This window comes from Rana temporaria, chromosome 4 (assembly GCF_905171775.1).
Source record: "Rana temporaria chromosome 4, aRanTem1.1, whole genome shotgun sequence".
NCBI lineage: Eukaryota > Metazoa > Chordata > Amphibia > Anura > Ranidae > Rana > Rana temporaria.
In genome coordinates, this window is record NC_053492.1 from 111,382,914 (window position 1) to 111,408,152 (window position 25,239).

Sequence of the window (25,239 nt, forward strand, 5' to 3'; positions counted from 1 at the left end):
ATCTTTAGTTTGAATCCTCAAACCAAGATACGACGGCTTCTGGCTTCGATCCGACGGCTTCTGGCTTCGATCCGACAGGCGTACGGCTTCGTACATCTTCGGGTCGTAGGTGCAATACTTAGGCGCCCGCTGGGTGGAGTTCGTGTTGTTTTCCGCGTCGGGTATGCTAATTAGCTTTCTCCGTCGATCCACAAAGGTACACGCGGCCGTCGCATTCTCTTACGTCGTCGCTAGTCGGCTTTTCCCGGCGTATAGTTAAAGCTGCCATTTCGTGGCGTATAGATAGACTTGCCATGTTAAAGTATGGCCGTCGTTCACGCGTCGAATTTTGAAAAAAAAATTTTTTCGTAAGTCGTCCGTGAATAGGAAAGAACGTAACTCACGTCTAAGTTCAAAAAATGACGTCGGTGCGACGTCATTTCGCGCAAAGCATGGTGGGAAATTTCGAAACGGAGCATGCGCATTTCAATCGGCGCGGGGACGCGATTCATTTAAATGAATCACGCCCCCTACCCGCCCAAAATACACTACGCCGCCGTAACTTACGGCGCAAAATCTTCCTGGATTCGACTTAGAGCCAGGTAAGATACGGCGGCGTAGCGTATCTCTGATACGCTGCGCCAGGGCAATTCTATGTGAATCTGGCCCTTGATTTTCAGAAGTGGACAACCCCATCAAGCTATCAAATTTTTTAAATGCTGCCAAAAGATGCAACCAAAATGCAACATGTCTACATATCGACAGTCTACTGTTTGATAGAATAAGCGCTGTATGATCATGAATTATTCCACATCACATTTAATTGGTGTGGCAAGAAGTTTTGTTAAGGCACTGCAAAAAAATTGTGTAAGCTTCTTATTCCTCATAACAAATCCAATTCTTAAATAAAATACATTTTCCTCTATAGCTCTCCTAACTGATACATGGATATTGAACTGCTTGGATCTGCCACCAGAACCACTTTATTTCCCTGAAGTTCAGCTCCTAAAATCCAGTTCACTTTTTCCCCATGTTCAAAACTAAGTTTTGAGCTAACTTTTGGAGCAACCTCTGCCATTTGCCGGATCTTCGCATTAGAGGAGGACCTTCTAGAATTACGTTTCTGTTTTTGAGGCTGTGTGGTGTCCTTGCCGATGTCCCAGAGACAAACTCTACCATCATTACCTCCAGATAGTAAAAGATTTTTGCCAGGATTTTGTCCAAAAAAGCTGACTTGAGAGACACCTTGAGTGTGAGCTTTAAAACACAGCTCCTCCTCAAACCGGGTTCCCGAGATCCGGAATAATCGGATTTTGCCATCTTCAGCCCCACAACAGAAGACATTTCCACAAGAAGAGACAGAAAGAGAATGTGCCAGAGGTGGGTTGAAGAGCTGGCCTGGAGACTGGTGATTTTCCATATCTTCTTCATCCTGAGCCAAATGTTGAAGGTTTGTGATCCACAGTGGTCTTGTCTTCTGCATGTTCCAAAGCATCACCTGAAACACAAAAAAGGAGTATGATATATATTGTGGAAGTGTGTTCCCAAACAAGAAAAATCATAAACCCAGTAATAAAATGCTTAAAGTTTATTATAATGACCATTATTTATAGGAAGTATTGAAAGCATGGTCTGTTTACTATGGGAATGGAATTGACCTCATTAACCACTTAAGGACCGGACCAATATGCTGCCTAAAGACCCAAGGGGTTTTTACAGTTCGGGACTGCGTCGCTTTAACAGACAATTGCGCGGTCGTGCAGCGTGGCTCCCAAACAAAATTGGCGTCCTTTTTTCCCCACAAATAGAGCTTTCTTTTGGTGGTATTTGATCACATCTGCGGCTTTTATTTTTTGCACTATAAACAAAAATAGAGTGACAATTTTGAAAAAAATGCAATATTTTTTACTTTTTGCTATAATAAATATCCCCCAAAAACATATATAAAAAAAAATTTTCCTCAGTTTAGGCCGATACGTATTCTTCTACCTATTTTTGGTAAAAAAAAAAAATAAAAAATAAAAAAACGCAATAATCGTTTATCGGTTGGTTTGCGCAAAATTTATAGCGTTTACAAAATAGGGGATAGTTTTATTGCATTTTTTTTTTTTTTTTTACTACTAATGACGGCGATCAGCGATTTTTTTTGTGACTGCGACATTATGGCTGACACTTCGGACAATTTTGACACATTTTTGGGACCATTGTCATTTTCACAGCAAAAAATGCATTTAAATTGCATTGTTTATTGTGAAAATGACAGTTGCAGTTTGGGAGTTAAACACAGGGGGCGCTGTAACATTTAGTGTTCACTTTGTGTGTGTTTACAACTGTAGGGGGGTGTGGCTGTAGGACTGACATCATCGATCGAGTCTCCCTAATAAAAGGGATCACTTGATCGATGCGCCGCCATAGTGAAGCACGGGGAAGCCGTGTTTACATACGGCTCTCCCCGTTCTTCAGCTCCGGGGAGCGATCGCGACGGGGCGGCTATAAACGAATAGCCGCGCCGTCGTCCCGGATCGCTCCCCGAGGCTTACCGACCGCCGCATGTACCGGGGGGGGTCCCGATCAGACCCCCGACCCACATCAAGCAGAGGACGTACCGGTACGTACATGTGCCTGTCCGTGCCATTCTGCTGACGTAAATTTGTACATGAGGAGGTCGGCAAGTGGTTAACTGGTGTTCACACCATCGAGTCTTTTAAGTCTTCACTATTAACAGAAACCTGGTTCAGCTCTGCGGAAGGCAGTGAGTCTACCAAAACGCATCAACTTCCAGACCAGATGGTTCAATGATGGGACGTTCTGTCCATGACTGAAGCATCTATGTTACATGCTTGCTGTTTTTATATGTTTGCGAGTATCCAGTTGGCTGTGGCTTTATAATAAATTGGTGGTAATGCACAGGGATCTGTGAAGGGCTGCACACGAGGAAGCATTATGCACCTAAGTGGCCTTGGGAGCATTATGTATTGAGCGTTGGGAGTGTTTTTGGGGGATCTAGGATATATTCATTTAAAGGGGATGTAAAGGTAAAAGTTTTTTTACCTTAATGCATCCTATGCATTAACCACTTAACCCCCGGACCATATTGCTGCCCAAAGACCAGAGCACTTTTTGTGATTCGGGACTGCGCCGCTTTAACTGACAATTGCGCGGTCGTGCGACGTGGCTCCCAAACAAAATTGGCGTCCTTTTTTTCCCACAAATGGAGATTTCTTTTGGTGGTATTTGATCACCTCTGCGGTTTTTATTTTTTGCGCTATAAACAAAAATAGAGCGACAATTTTGAAAAAATATTATATTTTTTACTTTTTGCTGTAATAAATATCCCCCAAAAATATATAAAAAAACATTTTTTTTCCTCAGTTTAGGCCGATACGTATTCTTCTACATATTTTTCGTAAAAAAATAAATCGCAATAAGCGTTTATTGATTGGTTTGCGCAAAAGTTATAGCATTTACAAAATAAGGGGTATTTTTATGGCATTTTTATTAATATTTTTTTTTACTAGTAATGGCGGCGATCAGCGATTTTTTATCGGTACTGCGACATTATGGCGAACACTTCTGACACATTTTTGGGACCATTGGCATTTTTATAGCGATCAGTGCTATAAAAATGCATTGGATTACTATAAAAATGCCACTGGCAGTGAAGGCGTTAACACTAGGGAGCGGGGGAGGGGTTAAGTATGTCCCTGGGTGTGTTCTTACTGTGGGGGGGGGGGGTGGCCTCACTAGGGGAAACACTGATCCTCTGTTCATACAATGTATGAACAGAAGATCAGCATTTCCCCCGCTGACAGGACCGAGAGCTGTGTGTTTACACACACAGCTCCCGGTCCCCAGACTGTAACGAGCAATCGCGGGTGCCCGGCGGCGATCGAGCCTGCCGGGCACACGCACGGGAGTCGGGGGCCGCCCTAGTGGCCGCTCGAAAAGCGGACGTATAGCTACGGGCTCTCGCCAAGGAGAGCCGACCTGCCGCCGTATAATGACGGTGGCTGGTCGGCTAGTAGTTAATTAGCTAGGCCGTTGATTAGCTAGGCTGGGCGGATTGGCTGGCGCTGCTGTCAATCACAGCGGATGACGCGGCGCACCGGGGGGCGGGGCCGAGTGATACAGTTGGTGGCTATGGCCTCCCTTGTATCGCGGGAGCGCACTCGCAAAAGCTTTCCACCATGCGAGGGAGCTCGCATAAACGTGGAAAGCTTTTGTGAGGAGGGGCAGAGACAGCTGCCGAGGGACCCCAGAAGACACGGATCGGGGCCACTGTGCAAAACTAACTGCACAGCGGAGGTAAGTATAACATGTTTGTTATTTTTAAACAAAAAAAATCTTCCCTTTAGTGTCCCTTTAAGTTAAATGTAATTTTTAATCCAAAATATATATGATTTTTTTTAAATAATTAGCCTCTTCTAATCATGTGTACAGCAGCACACAACATGCCAACAAGCTGATAAAACAAGCAATAAACATTGTCAGTGTGCTACTACTACCCTATTAGCCAATTAGAAAGCTGGGATGTTTTTAAAGGGGTTGTAAAGGTAAAAAAAAAAAAAATCCCTAAATAGCTTCCATTACCTTAGTGCAGTCCTCCTTCACTTACCTCATCCTTCCATTTTGCTTTTAAATGTCCTTATTTCTTCTGAGAATTCCTCACTTCCTGTTCTTCTGCCTGTAACTCCACACAGTAATGCAAGGCTTTCTCCCTGGTGTGGAGTGTTGTGCTCGCCCCCTCCCTTGAGGGGGCGAGCAGGAGAGTCAGGATGCTCTCTACGTTGCATATAGAGAAAGGAGCTGTGTGTTAGTGGGCGTCCTGACTCTCCTGCTCGCCCCCTCAAGGGAGGGGGTGAGCATGATACTCCACACCAGGGAGAAAGCCTCGCATTACTGTGTGGAGTTACAGCCAGAAGAACAGGAAGTGAGGATTTCTCAGAAGAAAATCGAAGGATGAAGTAAGTGAAGGAGGACTGCACTAAGGTAAAGGAAGCTATTTAGGGAAAAACAAGGATGAAGTAAGTGAAGGAGGACTGCACTAAGGTAAAGGAAGCTATTTAGGGAAAAACAAATTTACCTTTACAAACCCTTTAAGTCAGAGGTCTTCATTTTAGTTGTACAATTATTATATGCATTTTAACTGCTTGCCTGGAGTTTATCTTTAAATGTGAATCATGTACACAGATAAACCAGATATGGAGCTGTAACCCACCTGCATGTCAAGTCCACATGACACAAGACTCTGAGGTCGGCTGGGCCTGAAAGCGACTGCGGAGCAGATGTTAGTGTGCCTCTGCAGTGTACGGCAGACATTTTTAGTTTGCAGATCTAAAACTTTCACTGCGCCAGAGTCATCAGCTGCAGCCAATAGGCTGTCCAATTCATTGACAGAAATGCAGTTGATTTCTTCTTTACTGATGCTGAAGCTCTCCACCGGCTTTGTGAAAACTCTGGTGTCCATCACACTCACGGTCTCCCCATGAGAAGCATAAAGTTTTGTGGGAGAAGCTGGAGAGAAGACAATCCCAGTGACATCATCCTCGCCATGGAAGTTCAGTTTTCCAATAGGATGTCCCTGCTCACTCCAGATAGTAAGCTCCCCACATTCAGCCCCTGAAGCAACAATTCTTTGTTCGCTGATGGCCAGGCTTAGAACAGCACAGGAATGACCGGAATCCCACTTTGAAGTCATTGTCCTTACTTAGAAGGGCCTAGGAAGAAGAAAATAAAACAAGGCTCACAATTTCATTTTTATGCCAAAGTTTTAAACATGTCATAATATCGAAAGAATAACATGTAGTTTTCCACAGAAACCTTTCAGATGTTTACTTTAAAAAGACCAATGAAACTTGGATTTCTGGTGAACTTACACTATAGTTTTAAAGTGACCCATGTCATGCCTCATCTCTTCCTTTCTAACAGTACCTGAGCATAGAGGCTGACATCATTTATTTTTCTTTCATCTCTCATGTCAACGCTCTCTAGAAATCCCTACTGTGTAATAACAGACAGAAGGTTGGAAGGTGAATACTTGCCTTGGGAAACTGAACTTTGCAAAGCCACGTTAAAGAAGAACTCCAAATTCAACTATAAAAGCAATAAAAAATGTAATGTACATTTGCATGACCATGCATGTGGGGAGCTAAAAAAAAAATGTCAAGTGAAAAACCGCCACCAGCACACCAAGGATTCCTCAAATGGGTGACATCATTTGCGTTGCCTTGGGTTTACCACGTGACCACGAGAATAAAGCTTTGGACCCATTTTGAGGAATCCTTTGTGTGCTGATGACATTTCTTTACTTGGATTGTCTACAATTCCCAGTCTGTGGTCATTACAGCACCCAGTAATACCGAATACCCATTTTTAGGAATGTGTGCATGGGGAATATTGCGTTTAGACTTAAAGGGGTTGTAAAGTCTCAAGCTTTTGTGCATGTACAGTACAGACCAAAAGTTTGGACACACCTTCTCATTCAAAGAGTTTTCTTTATTTCCATGACTATGAAAATTGTAGATTCACACTGAAGGCATCAAAACTATGAATGAACACATGTGGAATTATACATAACAAAAAAGTGTGAAACAACTGAAAATATATTTCATATTCTAGGTTCTTCAAAGTAGCCACCTTTTGCTTTGATTACTGCTTGGCACACTCTTGGCATTCTCTTGATGAGCTTCAAGAGGTAGTCACCTGGCGCAGCACCCCATCACTCTCCTTCTTGGTCAAATAGCCCTTACACAGCCTGGAGGTGTGTTTGGGATCATTGTCCTGTTGAAAAATAAATGATGGTCCAACTAAACGCAAACCGGATGGAATAGCATGCCGCTGCAAGATGCTGTGGTAGCCATGCTGGTTCAGTATGCCTTCATTTTTGATTAAATCCCCAACAGTGTCACCAGCAAAGCACCCCCACACCATCACACCTCCTCCTCCATGCTTCACGGTGGGAACCAGGCATGTAGAGTCCATCCGTTCACCTTTTCTGCGTCGCACAAAGACACGGGGGTTGGAACCAAAGATCTCAAGGACTCATCAGACCAAAGCACAGATTTCCACTGGTCTAATGTCCATTCCTTGTGTTCTTTAGCCCAAACAAGTCTCTTCTGCTTGTTGCCTTTCTTTAGCAGTGGTTTCCTAGCAGATATTCTACCATGAAGGCCTGATTCACACAGTCTCCTCTTACCAGTTCTAGAGATGTGTCTGCCGCAAAAGGTGGCTACTTTGAAGAACCTAGAATATGAAATATATTTTCAGTTGTTTCACACTTTTTTGTTATGTATAATTCCACATGTGTTAATTCATAGTTTTGATGCCTTCAGTGTGAATCTACAATTTTCATAGTCATGAAAATAAAGAAAACTCTTTGAATAAGAAGGTGTGTCCAAACTTTTGGTCTGTACTGTACATTCTGGTACCCCAAGGATCTCTAATACTGTAAGTGGTGTCTTTTTATCAGTGGTGCTATACAAACACTAGGAACATAAACAGAACTATTTATCAGCTGAGTGGGTGTTTCAAGTCTGTAGGGTACCAAGAGATGCAGGACTAGACCTTTGTTGTACGATTCGGGTCTATCTGCAGTGACAACCACAAGGGGAACGGGAACCACATACTAAACCTGCATATTCGATTATTTCAGATTTTAAAAAGAACTGTTAGTAGCATTTGGACCCCAAAACAAATTGTTTTCATACACACTGGGTTGTTTCTTCTCTAAAATTACAGTGCAATGATGTGTCCACAAAAATTCAGTGTATTAGAGAATGATTCAAGAGGACAATAATAACTAGGGATGCACAGAAATTTCGGCCGCCGAAACATAACGGGCGAAATGGCCTTTTCGGCATTTTGCCGAAAGAGAAAAGAAGCTGATAATGGAGCGGGGGTGTTGTATAGTGCAGAAGAGAGAGGAGAGTTGCCGTCTGGTTGATTAGAGCCCCAGTCTCTGACCATCTCCTGTACCATATCCCCAGTCTCTGACCATCTCCTGTACCATGTCCCCAGTCTCCGACCATCTCCTGTACCATGTCCCCAGTCTCCGACCATCTCCTGTACCATGTCCCCAGTCTCTAACCATCTCCTGTACCATGTCCCCAGTCTCTGACCATCTCCTGTACCATGTCCCCAGTCCTAACCATCTCCTGTATAAAAATATTTTTTAAAAGAGAAGTTTTGGTATCGGTCATTTTTGGCCTAGTGTATTTTTTGTTTTTTTTTTGGTGCCGATACCAAAAATATTTGGTGCACCCCTAATAATAACAAATACATATTAGGCCCCGTACACACGACCAAACATGTATGCTGAAACTGGTCCGCAGGCCAGTTTCAGCATACATGTTCGGTCGTGAGTGGGCGCGAGCGGGCCGAATTCCAGCAAACATTTGCCCGCCGGGCCTTTTCCCAGCGGGCAAATATTCCTGGACGTGTTTTAAAACCGTCCGCTGGAATCCTGCCCGCTCGGACATGTACGGTCGTCAGTACAGACCTACCGTACATGTCCAGGCGCCCGCCGTCCCTCGCATGCGTCGAATGACTTCGACGCATGCGTGGAAGCATTTTAAAGGCGGGCCGCCCACGTCGCTGCGTCATTGTCGCGGCGACACCGCGTCATCGACGCGGCGACACCGCGGACACGCCCCGCGTATTGTTTACGCGCGGACTTCTGTATGATGGTGTGTACAACCATCGTACAGAAGCCCTCTGGCAGACATGTACGGTGAAAACGGTCCGACGGACCGCTTTCACCGTACATGTTTGTTCGTGTGTACCCGGCCTTAATATGCACAAACACAGCCATTAAAAGTATATCCATACCTTTTGTTTTTTTATTTTGGGTGGCATAGGGAATGGTTAAAACTGGTCGTTTTTTTTTTTTTATTGCCATCTGTGTTGAGAGATTTTCATTTACTTCTTGTCCCATAGACAGAACAGAAAAATGAGAAGAAATCTCTCCAAGGTTAGGCAAGTCACCTCTCCAACAACTGTCACAGGAACAGGCCTCCCCATTTGAGGTTTTACTACTTCATTCTAGTTTTTCTGGCAACTTTAAATGTAGGATTTTCCTCCACCTCCAGTTCTGATGACAGTCAGCAGCACAAATATAGATGAAACATCTGTCCAACAGGGACAACACAAAGCATTAAATACCTAACAGAGGGGCAGACCCTAGCTGTTGGGGAGTCGGGGAGTTGTCTCATTGGTATACCAATATCTCAATGGTCGATCTCTTTCAGAGAAGTGGTCTCTCTGGGAGTCAGATTTGGGAATTTCCCCATCTTCTGAGGATTGGCTTGATATACTGTATTTGCTGGCGTATAAGACTACCTTTTACACTTAAAAAAACTGTCCAAAAAGCAGGGGTCGTCTTATACGCCGGGTCAGCTGCTCGGATGCCTGTTGAATGTACGGTAATATTGTAAGAAGCTTCGGCTACATACAGTATTTACCGCTTAGCCAATCCCGGTGAGCGATGTATTCAAATGAATACAGAGCCTGCTTGGATTGGAGTAACAACCTCTGCCAATCCGAGCAGGCTACATATAGTAGTCTGCTCGGATTGGCTTTGAGCGTCAGAGAGGCGTGGGCTGATGATGTTACAGCTGCTGCCAATCCAAGCAGGCTTTGTATTTATTAATAGAATACATGGCTCGCAATGATTGGCTCCAGCTCCAGCAAGAAGAATATGGCTCCAGCAACAATGAAGAAGGGTATGGCTCCAGGAACAATGAAGGATATGGCTCCAGAAGGAAGAAATATGAAGCGTCGGAAGCCTTGGAAGGGGGGGTCGTCTTATACGGTAAAAAATAAAATAAAATAAAAAAACTGTAAAATTAGGGGGTCGTCTTATACACCCGGTCGCCTTATACACAGGCAAATACGGTACTCGCTAACCTTCGCAAAAGCCCAAGATCTGTATCTGTCCGAAAAGCAGCATTAAAAAATGACACACTATGTGGTATATCACCCCAACTAGAATACATGCATTCAACGCACAGCCATTCACTGGCAAGCTCAGCGTACTCTCCTCCAATGATCAGACTTGTCCTGACACACCCACGCTGCTCAGCCATTCACTGGCAAGCTCAGTGTACTCTCCTCCAATGATCAGACTTGTCCTGACACACCCACGCTGCACAGCCATTCACTAACAAGCTCAACGTACTCTCCTCCAATGATCAGACTTGTCCTGACACACCCACGCTGCACAGCCATTCACTGACAAGCTCAGCATACTCTCCTCCAATGATCACTTGTCCTGACACACCCACGCTGCACAGCCATTCACTGGCAAGCTCAGCGTACTCTCCTCCAATGATCAGACTTGTATTGACTCCACCCCCCCCCCCCCCCCCGCTGCACAGCCATTCACTGGCAAGCTCAGCGTACTCTCCTCCAATGATCAGACTTGTCCTGACACACCCACGCTGCTCAGCGTACTCTCCTCCAATGATCAGACTTGTCCTGACACACCCACGCTGCACAGCCATTCACTGACAAGCTCAGCGTACTCTCCTCCAATGATCAGACTTGTCCCGACACACCCACGCTGCACAGCCATTCACTGGCAAGCTCAGCGTACTCTCCTCCAATGATCAGACTTGTCCCGACACACCCACGCTGCACAGCCATTCACTGGCAAGCTCAGCGTACTCTCCTCCAATGATCAGACTTGTCCTGACACACCCACGCTGCTCAGCGTACTCTCCTCCAATGATCAGACTTGTCCCGACACACCCACGCTGCACAGCCATTCACTGACAAGCTCAGCGTACTCTCCTCCAATGATCAGACTTGTCCCGACACACCCACGCTGCACAGCCATTCACTGGCAAGCTCAGCGTACTCTCCTCCAATGATCAGACTTGTCCCGACACACCCACGCTGCACAGCCATTCACTGGCAAGCTCAGCGTACTCTCCTCCAATGATCAGACTTGTCCTGACACACCCACGCTGCTCAGCGTACTCTCCTCCAATGATCAGACTTGTCCCGACACACCCACGCTGCACAGCCATTCACTGACAAGCTCAGCGTACTCTCCTCCAATGATCAGACTTGTCCCGACACACCCACGCTGCACAGCCATTCACTGACAAGCTCAGTGTACTCTCCTCCAATGATCAGACTTGTCCCGACACACCCACGCTGCACAGCCATTCACTGGCAAGCTCAGCGTACTCTCCTCCAATGATCAGACTTGTCCCGACACACCCACGCTGCACAGCCATTCACTGGCAAGCTCAGCGTACTCTCCTCCAATGATCAGACTTGTCCCGACACACCCACGCTGCACAGCCATTCACTGGCAAGCTCAGCGTACTCTCCTCCAATGATCAGACTTGTCCCGACACACCCACACTGCACAGCCATTCACTGACAAGCTCAGTGTACTCTCCTCCAATGATCAGACTTGTCCCGACACACCCACACTGCACAGCCATTCACTGACAAGCTCAGTGTACTCTCCTCCAATGATCAGACTTGTCCCGACACACCCACGCTGCACAGCCATTCACTGGCAAGCTCAGCGTACTCTCCTCCAATGATCAGACTTTTCCCCGACACACCCACGCTGCACAGCCATTCACTGGCAAGCTCAGCGTACTCTCCTCCAATGATCAGACTTTTCCCGACACACCCACACTGCACAGCCATTCACTGACAAGCTCAGCGTACTCTCCTCCAATGATCAGACTTGTCCTTACACGTACCCCACAGCCATTCACTGGAAAGCTCAGTGTGCTGCTGTTGCTCCTTCCCCCAGCTCTTATTTAGCTCGTTTTAAGCTAGAACAGAATTTGTTGTTTTACAAGGTGATTGTTTACAATTTAATGTTTAATGTTCGGGAGATTTCCTATGACTTCCTGTTGTGTCAGAGGGACAGGAAGTCTCCTCAATGGGTCACAAAAACGGACTAAGCTTTCATCTACTCCATCCATGTCCGTGTTTTCTTTAGAGGACTTCCTCCTCAATGTACAGCCTGGTCTCTCGGGGGACTGGTTGAACAGATGTAGTGCATATGAGGCCCCGGGTTCCTCTGCGTGTACTCACAAATCACTCCCCATAGGAAGTCCGCGCTGGCCGTTTCCTCTCCACACTCCCGTCCCCTGAGCACACACGCCGCACACTCACACCAGACTCCTAGAACCGCACTCCCAGGCACTCTACTTCCGCTACACTTTACGGATCAATCCGATTGGTTCCTTACACGCCGCAGAAATAAAAGAAAGATCTGATTGGCAGATCAGAGACCATAGGGAGGTGTTATTGGTGCATGTACTTTTATGCGCATGCGCGCATGCGCACATGCTCTCCTACTTGTCCATTAGTCCCTCGGTTGTCATAAGAAGGCAGGATCTGTCGGTGACGGAGGCGGGGCAAAAGTAGGAAGCAATGAGAGTCGCTGCGGCGCCTCTCATATGATTGGCTCATCTTGTATTTATTTTCGTCAGAGAATCCGCTGATTGGCTAGCGATTACGTGATACGGCAGGATGTTGTTTGTCGCTGGGTGATGAGGGAGTGTGGAGGCGCTTGAGTCGCCGGTATTGGGAGATAGGGAGGGAATGGCTGCGGCCGCTCCGTCAGCGGCTCCCTCCGCGCCTCCTCCTCCTCCCCCTCCTCCGCCGCCCGGGTCAGGAAGACTGCCGGGCCGTGTGTTGGAGCTGGTCTTCTCCTACCTGGAGCTGGCCGACCTCCGCAGCTGCGGCCTAGTGTGCAAGCATTGGTACCGCACTCTGCATGGGGACGAGAACAGCGAGGTGTGGAGGAGTCTGTGTCTGAGGACAGTCAGTGAGGAGGCCCTGAGGACTGATGTACTCTGCAACCTGCCCACATACAAGGCCAAGGTGAGGGCTGACACTCGTTACATCTTCTACATGAGATGTATGGGGAACACGGCGTGAGGTGTATGGGGAGCACGGCGTGAGGCGTATGGGGAGCACGGCGTGAGGCGTATGGGGAGCACGGCGTGAGGCGTATGGGGAGCACGGCGTGAGGCGTATGGGGAGCACGGCGTGAGGCGTATGGGGAGCACGGCGTGAGGCGTATGGGGAGCACGGCGTGAGGGGTATGGGGAGCACGGCGTGAGGCGTATGGGGAGCACGGCGTGAGGCGTATAGGGGGGGGGGGGAGACCACGGCACAGGGGGCGTATGGGGGGGGGGGGAGACCATGGCACGGGATGTATGGAGGGGAGACCACGGGATGTATGGGGGGGTTGTTCAACACCGCATGCAATAGAAATCATGGGAGGTGTTTGTAGTTCCAGTAGAAACACTGATAACATAAGGCCTATTAACACCAGCGATCGGCAGTAACCCAGTACATGCTGAATATACTGTCTTACCATTCGTTGTTGAGTGCACTATGATGCACTAAAAGATGCAGTACGTCACAATACACATTACCATCTTGGGTCTTATTTCAGCTCCCTGAGCGTGTTGGTAGCCCATTCACATGACTGGGCTGCATTACTGCAACACACAACCATGTGTTAACTGCCAGATTTAGCCCAAAAATATAGATTATTATTATTTTTTTTTTTTTTTTCTTTAACCACTTAAGCCCCGGACCAATATGCTGGCTAAAGACCCAAGGTGTTTTTACAGTTCGGGACTGCGTCGCTTTAACAGACAATTGCGCGGTCGTGCGACGTGCCTCCCAAACAAAATTGGTGTCTTTTTTCCCCCACAAATAGAGCTTTCTTTTGGTTGTATTTGATCACATCTGCGGTTTTTAGTTTTTGCGCTATAAACAAAAATAGAGCGACAATTTTGAAAAAAATGCAATATTTTTTACTTTTTGCTATAATAAATATCCCCCAAAAACATATATAATTAAAAAAAATTTCCTCAGTTTAGGCCGATACGTATTCTTCTACCTATTTTTGGTAAAAAAAATCGCAATAATCGTTTATCGGTTGGTTTGTGCAAAATTTATAGCGTTTACAAAATAGGGGATAGTTTTATTGCTTTTTTATTTTTTTTACTACTAATGGCGGCGATCAGCGATTTTTTTTTTTTTTTTTTTTTTTTTTTTTTTTTCCGTGACTGCGACATTGTGGCGGACACTTCGGACAATTTTGACACATTTTTGGGACCATTGTCATTTTCACAGCAAAAAATGCATTTAAATTGCATTGTTTATTGTGAAAATGACAGTTGCAGTTTGTGAGTTAACCACAGGGGGCGCTGGAGTTAGGGTTCACTGTGTGAGTGTTTACAACTGTAGGGGTGTGTGGTTGTAGGTGTGACGTCATCGATCGTGTCTCCCCTATAAAGGGGATGACGCGATCGATACGCCGCCACAGTGAAGCCCGGGGAAGCCGTGTTTACACACGGTTCTCCCCGTTCTTCAGCTCCGGGGACCGATCGCCGCACTCGAGCGGCGATCGGGTCCGCGGGACCAGAGCTTCGGACCGGGTCGCGGGTGCGCGCAGCGGGCCCGCGACCCACGGCTGGGTACAAGTACAGGACGTATATATACACGTGCTTGTGCCCAGCCGTGCCATTCTGCCGACGTATATGTGCATGAGGCGGTCCGGAAGTGGTTAAGGGCTTGTTTTTTTTCACCTTAATACATCCTATGCATTAAGGTGAGAAAACACCTTGCAGTGTCCGGTAACTGACAGTTACCAGCTCTGGTCTCAAGGGGCAATGAGAAGCGAGCGATCAGCGGTGTTCAGCTCTCAGCCTTAGTCGGTGGACTGATGCTGCACTCACCTAGGCAAGTATGATTCTAAAAATAAAAATTCCCATACCTTTCAGGGCTGATGGGTTTCCAGCTGCAGGCAAGCACTCGTGTAAGTATATGTAAAGGCTGAATTTCGAATAAATCCTGCTAAATCGGCAGAAATTTGAGTCATGAGTGTTTGCTGGGACCACTTGCTCAATAAAAGTGGATTGATCAGAGAGCTGGGTGGAAAATTGTTGGCTGAAAATCAATTGCATTCAAACAGATGAAGACCTTGTTCAGGTATTCTGACATTCGGGGGTTACTTTGATGGTAGCTTCCAGTTTTGTGCCACAAGGTGTAAAAATTCTGATCGGACAATTTTTTACACTTTTTTTTTTTTTTTAAATGATGCAGAGTGCAGCTAGAGGTGCTACAAGGTCACCTGGAGCTCTGAGGTGGGATTGGAATTATGGTAGGGAGATCACTAACTGAAACATTTGAGTATCCAGGTCTTGGATACTCAGACACTGGCTTGGCTCAGTAAGCTTTGCCTAATACTATGGCTTGGAGGCCAGATGTGGCCCCTTGCTTTATATGGCCCTTGAGGCACTGTTCCTCCCACTGTCACCAGCTATGGGGCACTATTTCTCCCATGGATGCCAATTATGGAACACTATTCCTTACACGGATACTTACAATGGGGCACAATTCCACCCACTTATACCAATTATGGGGCATTGTTTACCCTCAAAGTATGAAAGACGGTAAGCTGGCCATTTCTTTGGTGACCCTTGTGGTAAAATGACACTTCTGGGTGAACTGTCAGATGCCGCATCAAAGGCCTGTTTTCTATTGGCTTATTTCCCATTTGCCTGTGGCAGGTGTGTATTAAATCCTAAGCATCTTTTATGAAAGGTATGAGTTGACTAGTCTACAGGTAACCAATGCAGAGAAGACTGCTGTAGCTGCCTAATGTAACTGTATAACTAGGCTGGACTCTCTAGTCAGAACAGTGCTTTTATCTTTGTACTTGATTTATTTGTGTCTATGTTGATGATCACACTCTGTAAACTGAGCTTGCAAACGGTTTCCTTTTTTTTTTTTTCCTTTCCCTTAATGCAGGTTCGATCTTGCCAGCATGGGTTCAGCTCCAATGACTGCTCAAGAAATGTATATATTAAAAAGAATGGCTTCACTCTTCATCGAAATCCAATTGCTCAGAGTACTGATGGCGCACGCACCAAAATTGGCTTCAGTGAAGGGCGCCATGCCTGGGAGGTATGGTGGGAAGGGCCACTTGGTACGGTAGCCGTTATTGGCATTGCTACAAAACGGGCTCCTATGCAGTGCCAGGGATACGTGGCACTACTTGGAAGCGATGACCAGAGTTGGGGATGGAACCTAGTTGATAATAATCTGTTGCATAATGGAGAAGTCAATGGAAGCTTTCCACAGTGCAACAATGCACCCAAATACCAGGTGAGTGGGACAAGCTTTTCATCTTTGTATCCAATGGTTTAGGTCACGGTTGTGTTTTCCCTTTCCTGTTTTGACCAGTATTTCAGGATTGATCTTGTAAACCACTATAGCAGGCATCACTAGACTGCGGTCTGGATTTGGACCGAAGCTATGTCCTGTTCTGACTGCTGCGGCCCCGCCATTCTGACCCCAGCCGTCGCCTCAGCTGCTGTCTGTGCTGACAGTGTGAAGCAGGACAGCCCTGGATAGAGGCTGACTAAATAAACAAGCAGGTAGTTGGTTGCTGGGGGGGGGGCGGGTTGTTGGATGATGTAAGAACCAGGTTGCGATGTGAAGTTAGATTCAGATCTGTGCACATTGCAGGTAGGGAATCCGATTAATTTTATATGGCTGCCCTAGCCATGAGACTGTTCTGAGATATACCCAACTAATCTTAAAACTGCTCCCTCCCCTTCTAACACCTGTACTAACTAACCTGTGGGGGGGATATAAAAAAAAAAAAAAAAATTTACATTTTCAGGCCACTCTAGTTTGGTCAAGTGATTTGCTCCCCCAATGCTAGGGGAAAGTAGGCAAGGCTGACAACAGATGGGCCATAGTAAGCCTATGGGTGACATACCTGGTCAGGCATTCCATTTGTCTGGCGCTCTCCTCTCTTCTGCATATGGCACAGGCTGACTCGGGAGATCATGTGACCAAACTGGCGCAGCCTGCAAATGGGTCGGTGTGCAGATCATTCTTACACAGGTTTCGATAGTTAGGTGAGATCAGTTGCAAGACTAGTTGGATATTTTTCATTTTAACATATTCTAGAATTCTGCTTTTTGAAGTATTTTTAACTTTTATCTAGTGCAGAGCTGTACAGGGGACATGTCAGCAGAAGTATGACCGCTGGAGTACAGGCAGGCCATGCTCCCACCTAGAATGCAAAGAAGAAAATACACTGAAATGGATGTTCTTCCATGTCTAGTGTGGTCAGGTGGAGGCTGGCAGGATTATCTGTAATTTCACACAAAGGAAGCAATGCAAAGAGAACAAGATACTTTTTACACAAGTTCATGGTAATACAGACACATATCGGAAATATAAACTGTTGGGGTAACATGCACAGTAAAAGCTTATTTTTATTTTTTTCCCTCATCTTCCAGGACAGCTACTTGAGAAATGATTGGCTCCACCCTCTAAAGGAAACGCAAATCGGATACAATTTGAAGGCCCCCCCCTTTCCTCTGACCCTCAGTTGTTTTGTGTTTCCAGACCCTCCAGGAGCATCCACATATTTTTTTGTTTTCTTAGGTCTGGTAACTGTGATCCCCATTTCTGAGGTTGCTTGCCTACCTGGTGGTGTGAGTGGTGGCAACAATGGTGTCGGAGGACTTCCGGTGACGCGGCAAGATGGCACCGGAAGTCACGAACACTCTTCCGGGCGCCGTTCGTTTGCTTAAAGGAAGCATGGTGTGATACACTGAGGCCATGCTGCCTGGGGAACAGTCTGCTGAACGCTGGACAGGTGCATTTAGCAGGACAACAGCAGCCGATCTCCGCTTGCCTGATGGCGCTTTAGGACAGGTCTGAGGATAGAGCACCCGCTCGTATTAAACCAGCGGCAGCTTCCGGGTCCCATACTGCCCCCAAGGTAAGCCCTTGTGTCTGTGAATAGCTTCTACAGCAGGGGACTTTTTTGTATGGACTTTTCTTCTTCTTTTTTTTTTTTTTTTTTTTTTTTAACCAGTGAAGAAGAAATGTGGGAACTGTAAGGCCAGGCTTTCTGCTGGTTATAAAACTATTTTGTGAGGATTGTACCCCATCCAGAGCTAGTTCAGAAACTTTCTCTTTTTAAAGAGTTAATGTCTTCTATGAAGGAGGTTGTGGCTTACTTTCAGCCCCTTAATGACAGGGTAGCTGGACTATGACCTTCCTCGTCTAGATCCATAGCTCAAGAGCCTTCAGCCTTTGCTAGATCCCTTGCTCTTGTGTCTGAGACCATTAGTTCACGCAATACTTCTGATCTAGAAGAAGGTCAGAATCCAGGTTTTTCATCCGATGAGGAAGATGCAAGTCTTTTTCCAGTTGAAGATATTGACGAACTATTAAAGTCAATATATACCGCAGAGCAAATTGAGATGCCACTGCAAGCCCGATCTGTACAGGATAGAATGTATAGGGGTCTACAGGGGTGGAAGTCGAGAACTTTTCCGGTACACCAGTCACTTAAGAACATTAATCTTTCTGAGTGGAAAGAGCCTGAAAAAAGGTTGTTCCAGTCTAGAGGGCACAAGGTTTTCTTTTCAGTCGGAGTTTGAGGTTTTCTTTAAGTGTCCTAGAATAGATGCCCCTATGTCACAGGTGTCCAAGAGGTCAGATCTTTCCTTTGAGGACTCTGGGGTCCTTAAGGATCAAATGAACAGAAAGGCCGGATCGTTGCTTCATAAGGCCTGGGATGCATACCCTTTGAAGGCAAGCTTATTCGGTTCCTCCTTTAGTGGAGGTCCTAGCTTGTTTCTCGAAGAATAAATGCTCCCCCCCCCCCCCCCCCTTCCCAATGTGATGAACCCCAGAATAAGAGACCTTTCGTGGCTTCCAAAACGAGGTTAATTTTAAAACCAACGGGCAAAGAAGTAGTCTTTTAACAAGCGCCTTCCAAAAATCCCCAGTGACGCCAGAATAGGGTTAGGTTGTCCCATTTCGTCAAAGAATGGGCAGAGATTTCCGACAATTCCTTTATTTTTTCAAATGTTGGAAAGGGGTTACAGGTTGGAATTCAAGAACGCAAGCCATGATGAATCTAATTTCTGTTGGGGAAACAGAGGGAGTTATTTCTCCTGTTTCAGAGATTTAAAATTCCGGGGATTTTATTCCCACGTCTTTCGGGTCAAAGCTTCCGGCGGCTTTCGCATGGTGGTAATTTTTAAGCCTCCTGAACAAATTTATAGTTTACAGACGTTTCCGGATGGAAAATGTTTATTCTGTAAGAAATCTGTTGCCAGGGGTCTTCATGACCACCCTGGATCTCCAGGACGCTTATCTTCATGTACCAATCTGCCAGAGTCACTGAAAGTTCCTCAGATTTGCGATTCTCATGGAAAACAGGCCAAGTCATTGGCAGTTCAGTGCCCTTTTTGGTCTCTCGGCAGCACCCAGAATTTTTACAAAAATCATGGGTGAAGTCATGGCCTTTTTTCAGATAGTGTATCGATCGTCCCATATCTAGATGATTTTTTTGGTATTTGCTCAAGACAGAGTCCCGTGTTTAGGATCTGCAATTGGTTTTACGGATCTTTCAGAAATTGGGGTGGAAAATCAACCAGCGGAAGTCTTGCCTGGTGCCCTCCCAGAGCATACTTTTCCTATGTTCTCTTAGACTGTTCTCTTAGACTGTGCAAAAGATTTTTCTTCCTGGAAGAGAACATTTTTTAAATTCTTCTCTGTGCGGGTTCTTCTTCAAGCTGCTCCCACAAACCTCCCTTTGGCGGATCATGCAGTTATTGGGGTTGATGACTGCAGCCATCCCATGGGTGCCTTGGGCCCAATTACACTCCAGACCCCTTCAGGCATTTCTTTTACTCCATTGGAATCACAGGAAGGATTCTCTAGATCAGCTGGTGCAGCTGCCAAGAGTATTTTTCACCTGCAGGGAGTGGAAGAACTGGGTACAACATGCTCCAGTAAAAATTGGCACAGATGCCAGTCTGTGGGGCTCGGGTGCTCACGCTCAAGACTGGCATGCCCAGTGAGCAGGCCACTCCTCAAATTTCAGGGAGTTTACTAGCTCTGAGGAAAGCTTGTATGTCTCAGAGGGGGTCTATTCAAAAGACCTATTTTTCTCAGACAATGCCACAACTGTGGCGTACCTGAACAAGCAAGGGGCACTCACTCAAAGTGACTTCTAACTTTAACACAGCAGTTCCTGTCCTGAGCAGAGATCAATGTCACTTTATTCAGGGCAGTCCACATCAAGGTCAGAATGTGCTGGCATTCTGAGCAGGGTGAGCATCAGTTCCAGCGGTTGCGAACTTTATCGGGGCACGTTCCGGGAGGTTGTGCTAAGATGGGATCTCCCCACAGTGGATCTTTTTGCCTCCAGTCTCAACAGAAAACTGCTGCCGTTCTTTTCACTGGAGAGTCCTTGGACGGATGCTCTCTCCTTCCTGTGGGATTTCATTCTGGCCTACACCTTCCCTCCTTTTCCGCTATTGCCTCTAGTGGTTGGGAAAATTATTCAGGATGGGGCAGAAGTGGTTCTGATTGCCCTCTGGTGGCCCAGGAGGAGTTGGGTTTTCCTCTCTGAAGGCTCTTTTCTTTAGATCCTCCCTGGCCCCTACCAGATCGGAAGGATCTGCTCCATCAGGGACCAGTGTTGCATCCAAACCCTCAGACCTTCCATTTGACAGCCTGGAGGCTGAGCGGCGCAACCTACGCTTGAGGGGATGTTCAGAGCAGGACAGCCGTATGTTAGTCACAAGAACAATCTACGGGAAAGTTTGGGAAAACTTTATTTCCTGGCAAAGGAAATCCGGTTTAGATTATTCACTCCCTGTATATTGGATTTTTTGCAGATGGGGAGTAGAGAAAAGACTGTCGGCACCCTTGGCGATCAGGTTACTGCCCTATCTTTGTTTGCAGAAAGGAGACTAGCGGAAGATCCTTTAGTCAGGAGGTTCCTTTCAGCTAGATCTAGACATGCTCCCAAGGTCGTCAAACATGTTCCTCCCTGGGATCTGTCATTCGCATTAAATGCTCTTACAGGGGCTCCTTTTGAGCCTTTGCATGAGGCTTCCCTGAAATAAATTTCTTTGATTTCCTTCCTTTTGGCTATTAAGTCAGGGAGAAGGATTTCTGATCTACAGTCTTTCCTGTAAATACCCCTTCCTGAGGATTCTAGAGGACAGGGTAGTGATTAGGCCTGATCCTTTCTATTTGCCATAGTATCTTCGAACTTTCATAGGTCCCAGGAGGTAGTCATTCCTAGTTTCTGTACCTCTCCCAAGAATGCAGAGGAGGAAAGATTTAGTCTTTTAGACGTGAGGAGATGTCTTCTGCTTTAGAGAAATCCAGTGGTTTTTGGGTTCCTCCCAACTGTTGGTGGTGTTCAGTGGGCCCAAGAAGGGGTCCAAAGCATCTAAAAGTTCTATTGCTAGGTGGATTAGGGGAGCTATTTGTGAAGCGTACAAAGCGTCAGGTCGTAGTCCTTCTAGATTTAGGGCTCATTCAACGAGATTCATGGGCAGAAAGAGCAGGGGCATCATGGGAAGAAATTTCTAAAGCTGCAGTCTGGTCCTCCTCCTCATGCATTTGTCAAACATAGAGTTCAGATGCTTTCCAGCCAGGACCTCTCCTTTTGGTAGGAAAGTGCTTCAGGCTGTCGTCCCTCACTAAGGTATAGAATCTTGCTTATCCTCTCAAGTAGCTGTCCTGGAAGGTGAGAGGGGGGAAAACCCAGTTGGTCTTGCTGGTATTTCCAGGAACCTTCCAGGACGGCATCTATATTCCCTATTCTACTTTTCACTGGTCGACCTTGTTTATCTATTATTTTTTTTTTTTTTTTTTTTTTTCTGCCGAGTGCACTTTTGGTGGAGGTTTACTTGCTCTTCTAACAACTGAGGAGCAGAGGAAAGGGAGGGTCCTTTTAATTGTATCTGATTTGTGTTTCCTGTAGAGGGGGCGGAGCCAATCATCTCTCAAGTAGCTGTCCTGGAAGGTTCCTGGAAATACTGTTACATTAAGGGTCCTTTCACACGAGCGGACCGTTCGTCCGTTCATTACAAGTCCGTTAACGGACTTGTAATGAATCCCTATGGCAACGCGTCCGTTAGCGGATGGAGCATCCGCTAGCGTCCGCGTCAGTCGGGATCCGCTTTTCCGAACGGAAGAAACCATATTTTTCTTCCGTTCGGCGGAACGGACCAGATGCAGGCGGACAGACGGTCCGTCTGCATCCGGTCCCCCAAAGGGGACAGCGGAACAGAGACAGGGCGGTCCCTGCACTGTGTGCGGGGACCGCCCTATCCGCCGACAGCTCAGCGGGGATCCCCGCTGAGCTTTGGCGGACACACGGAGCGGACCCAGAAACGGTCCGCTCCGTGTGAAAGAGCCCTAAGAGGGGGTTTTTGTTTTACCGGTAAATAAAAAAAAAAAAACTGACTATTTTGGCCAGTATTCTAAAAGGCACAGTTCTACATAATCTTCTGTGGAGTCAGATATATAAAGACCATTTGTCACTAATTTGGACTTTAAAGAGGAGTTCCACCCAAAAATGGAACTTCCTCTTAACCCACTCCTCTCCCCCTTACATGCCACATTTGGCATGTAATTTTTTTTGGGGGGGGGGGGGAGAGGAGTGTGGGCTTCAGGAGAAGGGGACTTCCTGTCCCACTTCCTCCTTCCGCCGAGGGGCTGCAAAGGCGATACGTCATATCGCCTTTTGGCAGCCCCTCCCTGTAGGCGATCGCCTGGGACACGTGACAGGTCCCAGGCGATCGCCTGTCCAATCAAACAGCGCAGCGCCGGGCGCGCATGTGCAGTGCCGCTCGCGCATGCGCAGTGGGTGCCCGGCCGTGAAGCCGAAAGCTGTCGCGGCCGGGTGCCCACAGTGACAATGAAGACGCGAGGGGGGGGGGGGAGAGGAGCGGACCCCCGGCCGGCACGTCGCTGGAGCAGGTAAGTGTCAGCTTATTAAAAGCCAGCAGCTACACTTTTTGTAGCTGCTGACTTTTAATAAACTTAAAAAATGGGTGGAAAACCCCCTTTAATACCAGTGGCATCTGTATAGGCTTTATATGCTAAATGGAAATGTCTCCTTCAGGGAACTTTGCCTGAAGACTATTTTTATATATTTCTGTCCATGATATTTGGTGTATGACTGACCAACACGGGCAGAAATAAAAGTTCTGTTACTTTAGTATAGTAGGGGAGGTCTGTAGCTTTGTGTGTGGGGGGGGGGGGGTGCTGTTTACCACAGTTCTGGCTAGTGTGATGATTTTGGAAATGTTTTCAATTGCAGCTTGATCTGATTATCGTTTTTTCACAGATAGGTGAGCGAATCCGAGTAATTTTGGATATGGAAGACAAGACCCTGGCCTTTGAGCGTGGATATGAGTTTTTAGGGGTGGCTTTTAGGGGACTTCCAAAGACCTGCCTATACCCAGCAGTGTCAGCTGTGTATGGAAACACAGAAGTGACTTTGGTCTACCTTGGAAAACCATTGGATGGATGATTTTACTCCAGAAGATTACCGTGGTCGGGCAGGAGTGACTGAGCATGCAAGAGAGCAGAAGACATGACCTGATCTGTGGATACCCACCAGAGAAGTGATCAAAGGATCCTCCTTCCTTACCTTCAGGCTTGGAGTTTCAACAGAACACATTTGCTGGTCGTCTGTGGGTGGTTGCTATGTGTATGGAGATTAAGGGGGTTTTTCTTCTGTCCCCTCCCCCAACATTGTTTGTTTTTTTGTGTTGGTTTGGTGGTTTGTGGGGTCAATACGGATGTAGAGATTGAGGGAGTTGTATACTTCCCTGCCTGCCTCCTTCCAATCTCAGGGCAGGAATCCAAGGTCTGGCATTCTTAATTTTGTTTTTTTTGTTTGTTTTTTAACACTCTGGTCTGAACATCCGGCACAGGTTACTGTGGTGGTTTTTAATCATACAGCTGGGTATTTTTAACTGTATATTTAAGATGGTATCTGCATGATGCCTTTTTTTAATTTTATTTTTCTAGTTTTATCTGAGTCTAAACAGAGAATACAGGTCTACTTTGCCCCCTCCAATCCCTTGGCCTTATTTGCACAGGTGTTTTTGGGCATCTTATAGTGCATCTGCATGCCTTTTTAACTTGAAAGCCTCTTCCCACCAGAAACCTAAACCTTGCAAACACTTGTTAAAAACGCTTGCAGTTCTAAAATCTACAGCATGAATGGGGCTTTAATCATTTGGCTCAGGTCAGGCTTTATTAAAGGGAAATCATCATAACGTTTATATACTTTTTAGTATTTTAAAATGAGTACATATTAGTCATCTGTGCAATTGTGATGTGTTATGGGTATATTATTTTGTGGGTGTTTTTTTTTTTTTTTTTTTTATCCAGTTCCTAAAATATGTATAGAGAAATTATGCTATTTTATAAATCCGTTTTATGAGGCAATTATAGTATGAATTATGTATTGGATTCCCCTATAAAAAATATAGCATGTTTATTATGGTAAGCTCTGTTTTGCTACATCATACTGTATGTAATGTGCAGATGGAATGGCTACCTTCAGTAGCAGATTTTCAACCAGATCTTGCTTGTTTCCCAATACATCTTGGTGTGGAAGGCTATATATGGAAAGACACACAGGTACTCAATGTAAGATGCATGCAGCACCTGTGCTTTGACTGGCAGATGGTGTGCTACTGCCCAGTGGGAAGGATATTTTGAATACATAACGGATGGAAACTGGGACTCAAGTGTTCAGACACTGCAGTTTGCTTTTGCTTTCTAAGGTTGTATTACAAAATGAGCTCTTCACTGTATGGTCCTATGTACTGAGCTGCCTGGCTCAAACATTGGCCAGAAACCTGCACCCCAGGCCCATTTGGCATGTCTGCAGACTGAGCCTTATGTGTAAAGAGTGGTGTCTGTATAGTCTCCAGCATTTCCGTCTAATAGCCTGCTTAAGGCCCCATACAGTGGCCCATCACAGTATGGCCTTCTTGATATTGGATCATGCTGCAACTTAAAAATGCGTTGAATAATGGCCTTTTAATTATGTGGAAGATGACATTTTTGGAGAAATCGATTGTGCTAATTTGACAAAACATCAGTGATGCAGGTTTTTAATGTCCGTTTGGTATTGTCATACTTGTAGCTATTCTCTGACTAAACTTATCCCCTGTATTTGACAGCCTAGGTGATGATGCCGTTTTCAGTGAGGTGGGTTTTTTTGTTTTAATGCTGGGTGTATGGGTTTTATTTTTTTGGGGGGGGGGGGGGGGGCAAAAATACCCTAAACGTGTGTACATGTGCTTTCCATGCGTTCTGATAGAAAAAAATGGCATTCTGCACTGCATCAAAGAAGCACCTGCACCTTTTTTATTTTTGTAAAAAAAAAGGCTGCGC

At 46.1% G+C, this 25,239-nt stretch overlaps 2 protein-coding genes across 3 annotated transcripts; one reads left to right on the top strand and one right to left on the bottom strand.

The window, feature by feature from the left end:
* Positions 1-782: 782 nt before the first annotated feature.
* Positions 783-12,191, bottom strand: WDR53 (WD repeat domain 53). Its single transcript, XM_040348769.1, has 3 exons — positions 12,043-12,191; positions 5,198-5,696; positions 783-1,477 (listed from the first exon to the last, which is right to left on the bottom strand). The coding sequence occupies exons 2-3, from the start codon at positions 5,675-5,677 to the stop codon at positions 902-904; spliced, it is 1,056 nt and encodes a 351-aa protein (XP_040204703.1). The 5' UTR covers positions 5,678-5,696; positions 12,043-12,191; the 3' UTR covers positions 783-901.
* A 181-nt stretch (positions 12,192-12,372) lies between these two features.
* Positions 12,373-24,940, top strand: FBXO45 (F-box protein 45). Of its 2 annotated transcripts, none has more exons than XM_040348770.1 (3): positions 12,373-12,837; positions 15,787-16,143; positions 17,292-17,843. In XM_040348770.1, exons 1-3 carry the CDS (start codon positions 12,556-12,558, stop codon positions 17,586-17,588), a joined length of 936 nt encoding a protein of 311 aa, XP_040204704.1. In that variant the 5' UTR covers positions 12,373-12,555; the 3' UTR covers positions 17,589-17,843. The 2 variants fall into 2 exon arrangements, with proteins under 2 accessions (XP_040204704.1, XP_040204705.1); XM_040348771.1 differs by lacking the exon at positions 17,292-17,843 and adding an exon at positions 23,171-24,940 and having other exon boundaries at positions 12,417-12,837.
* Positions 24,941-25,239: the final 299 nt, after the last annotated feature.

Coding starts and splice junctions, on each gene's coding strand:
- WDR53 (XM_040348769.1), bottom strand. CDS start 5,677: ATGACTTCAAAGTGGGATTCCGGTCATTCCTGTGCTGTTCTAAGCCTG. Junction 1,478..5,197: donor CATGTGGACTTGACATGCAG/GTGGGTTACAGC, acceptor TTTGTGTTTCAG/GTGATGCTTTGGAACATGCA.
- FBXO45 (XM_040348770.1), top strand. CDS start 12,556: ATGGCTGCGGCCGCTCCGTCAGCGGCTCCCTCCGCGCCTCCTCCTCCT. Junction 12,838..15,786: donor TGCCCACATACAAGGCCAAG/GTGAGGGCTGAC, acceptor CCCTTAATGCAG/GTTCGATCTTGCCAGCATGG. Junction 16,144..17,291: donor ACAATGCACCCAAATACCAG/GTGAGTGGGACA, acceptor CTCATCTTCCAG/GACAGCTACTTGAGAAATGA.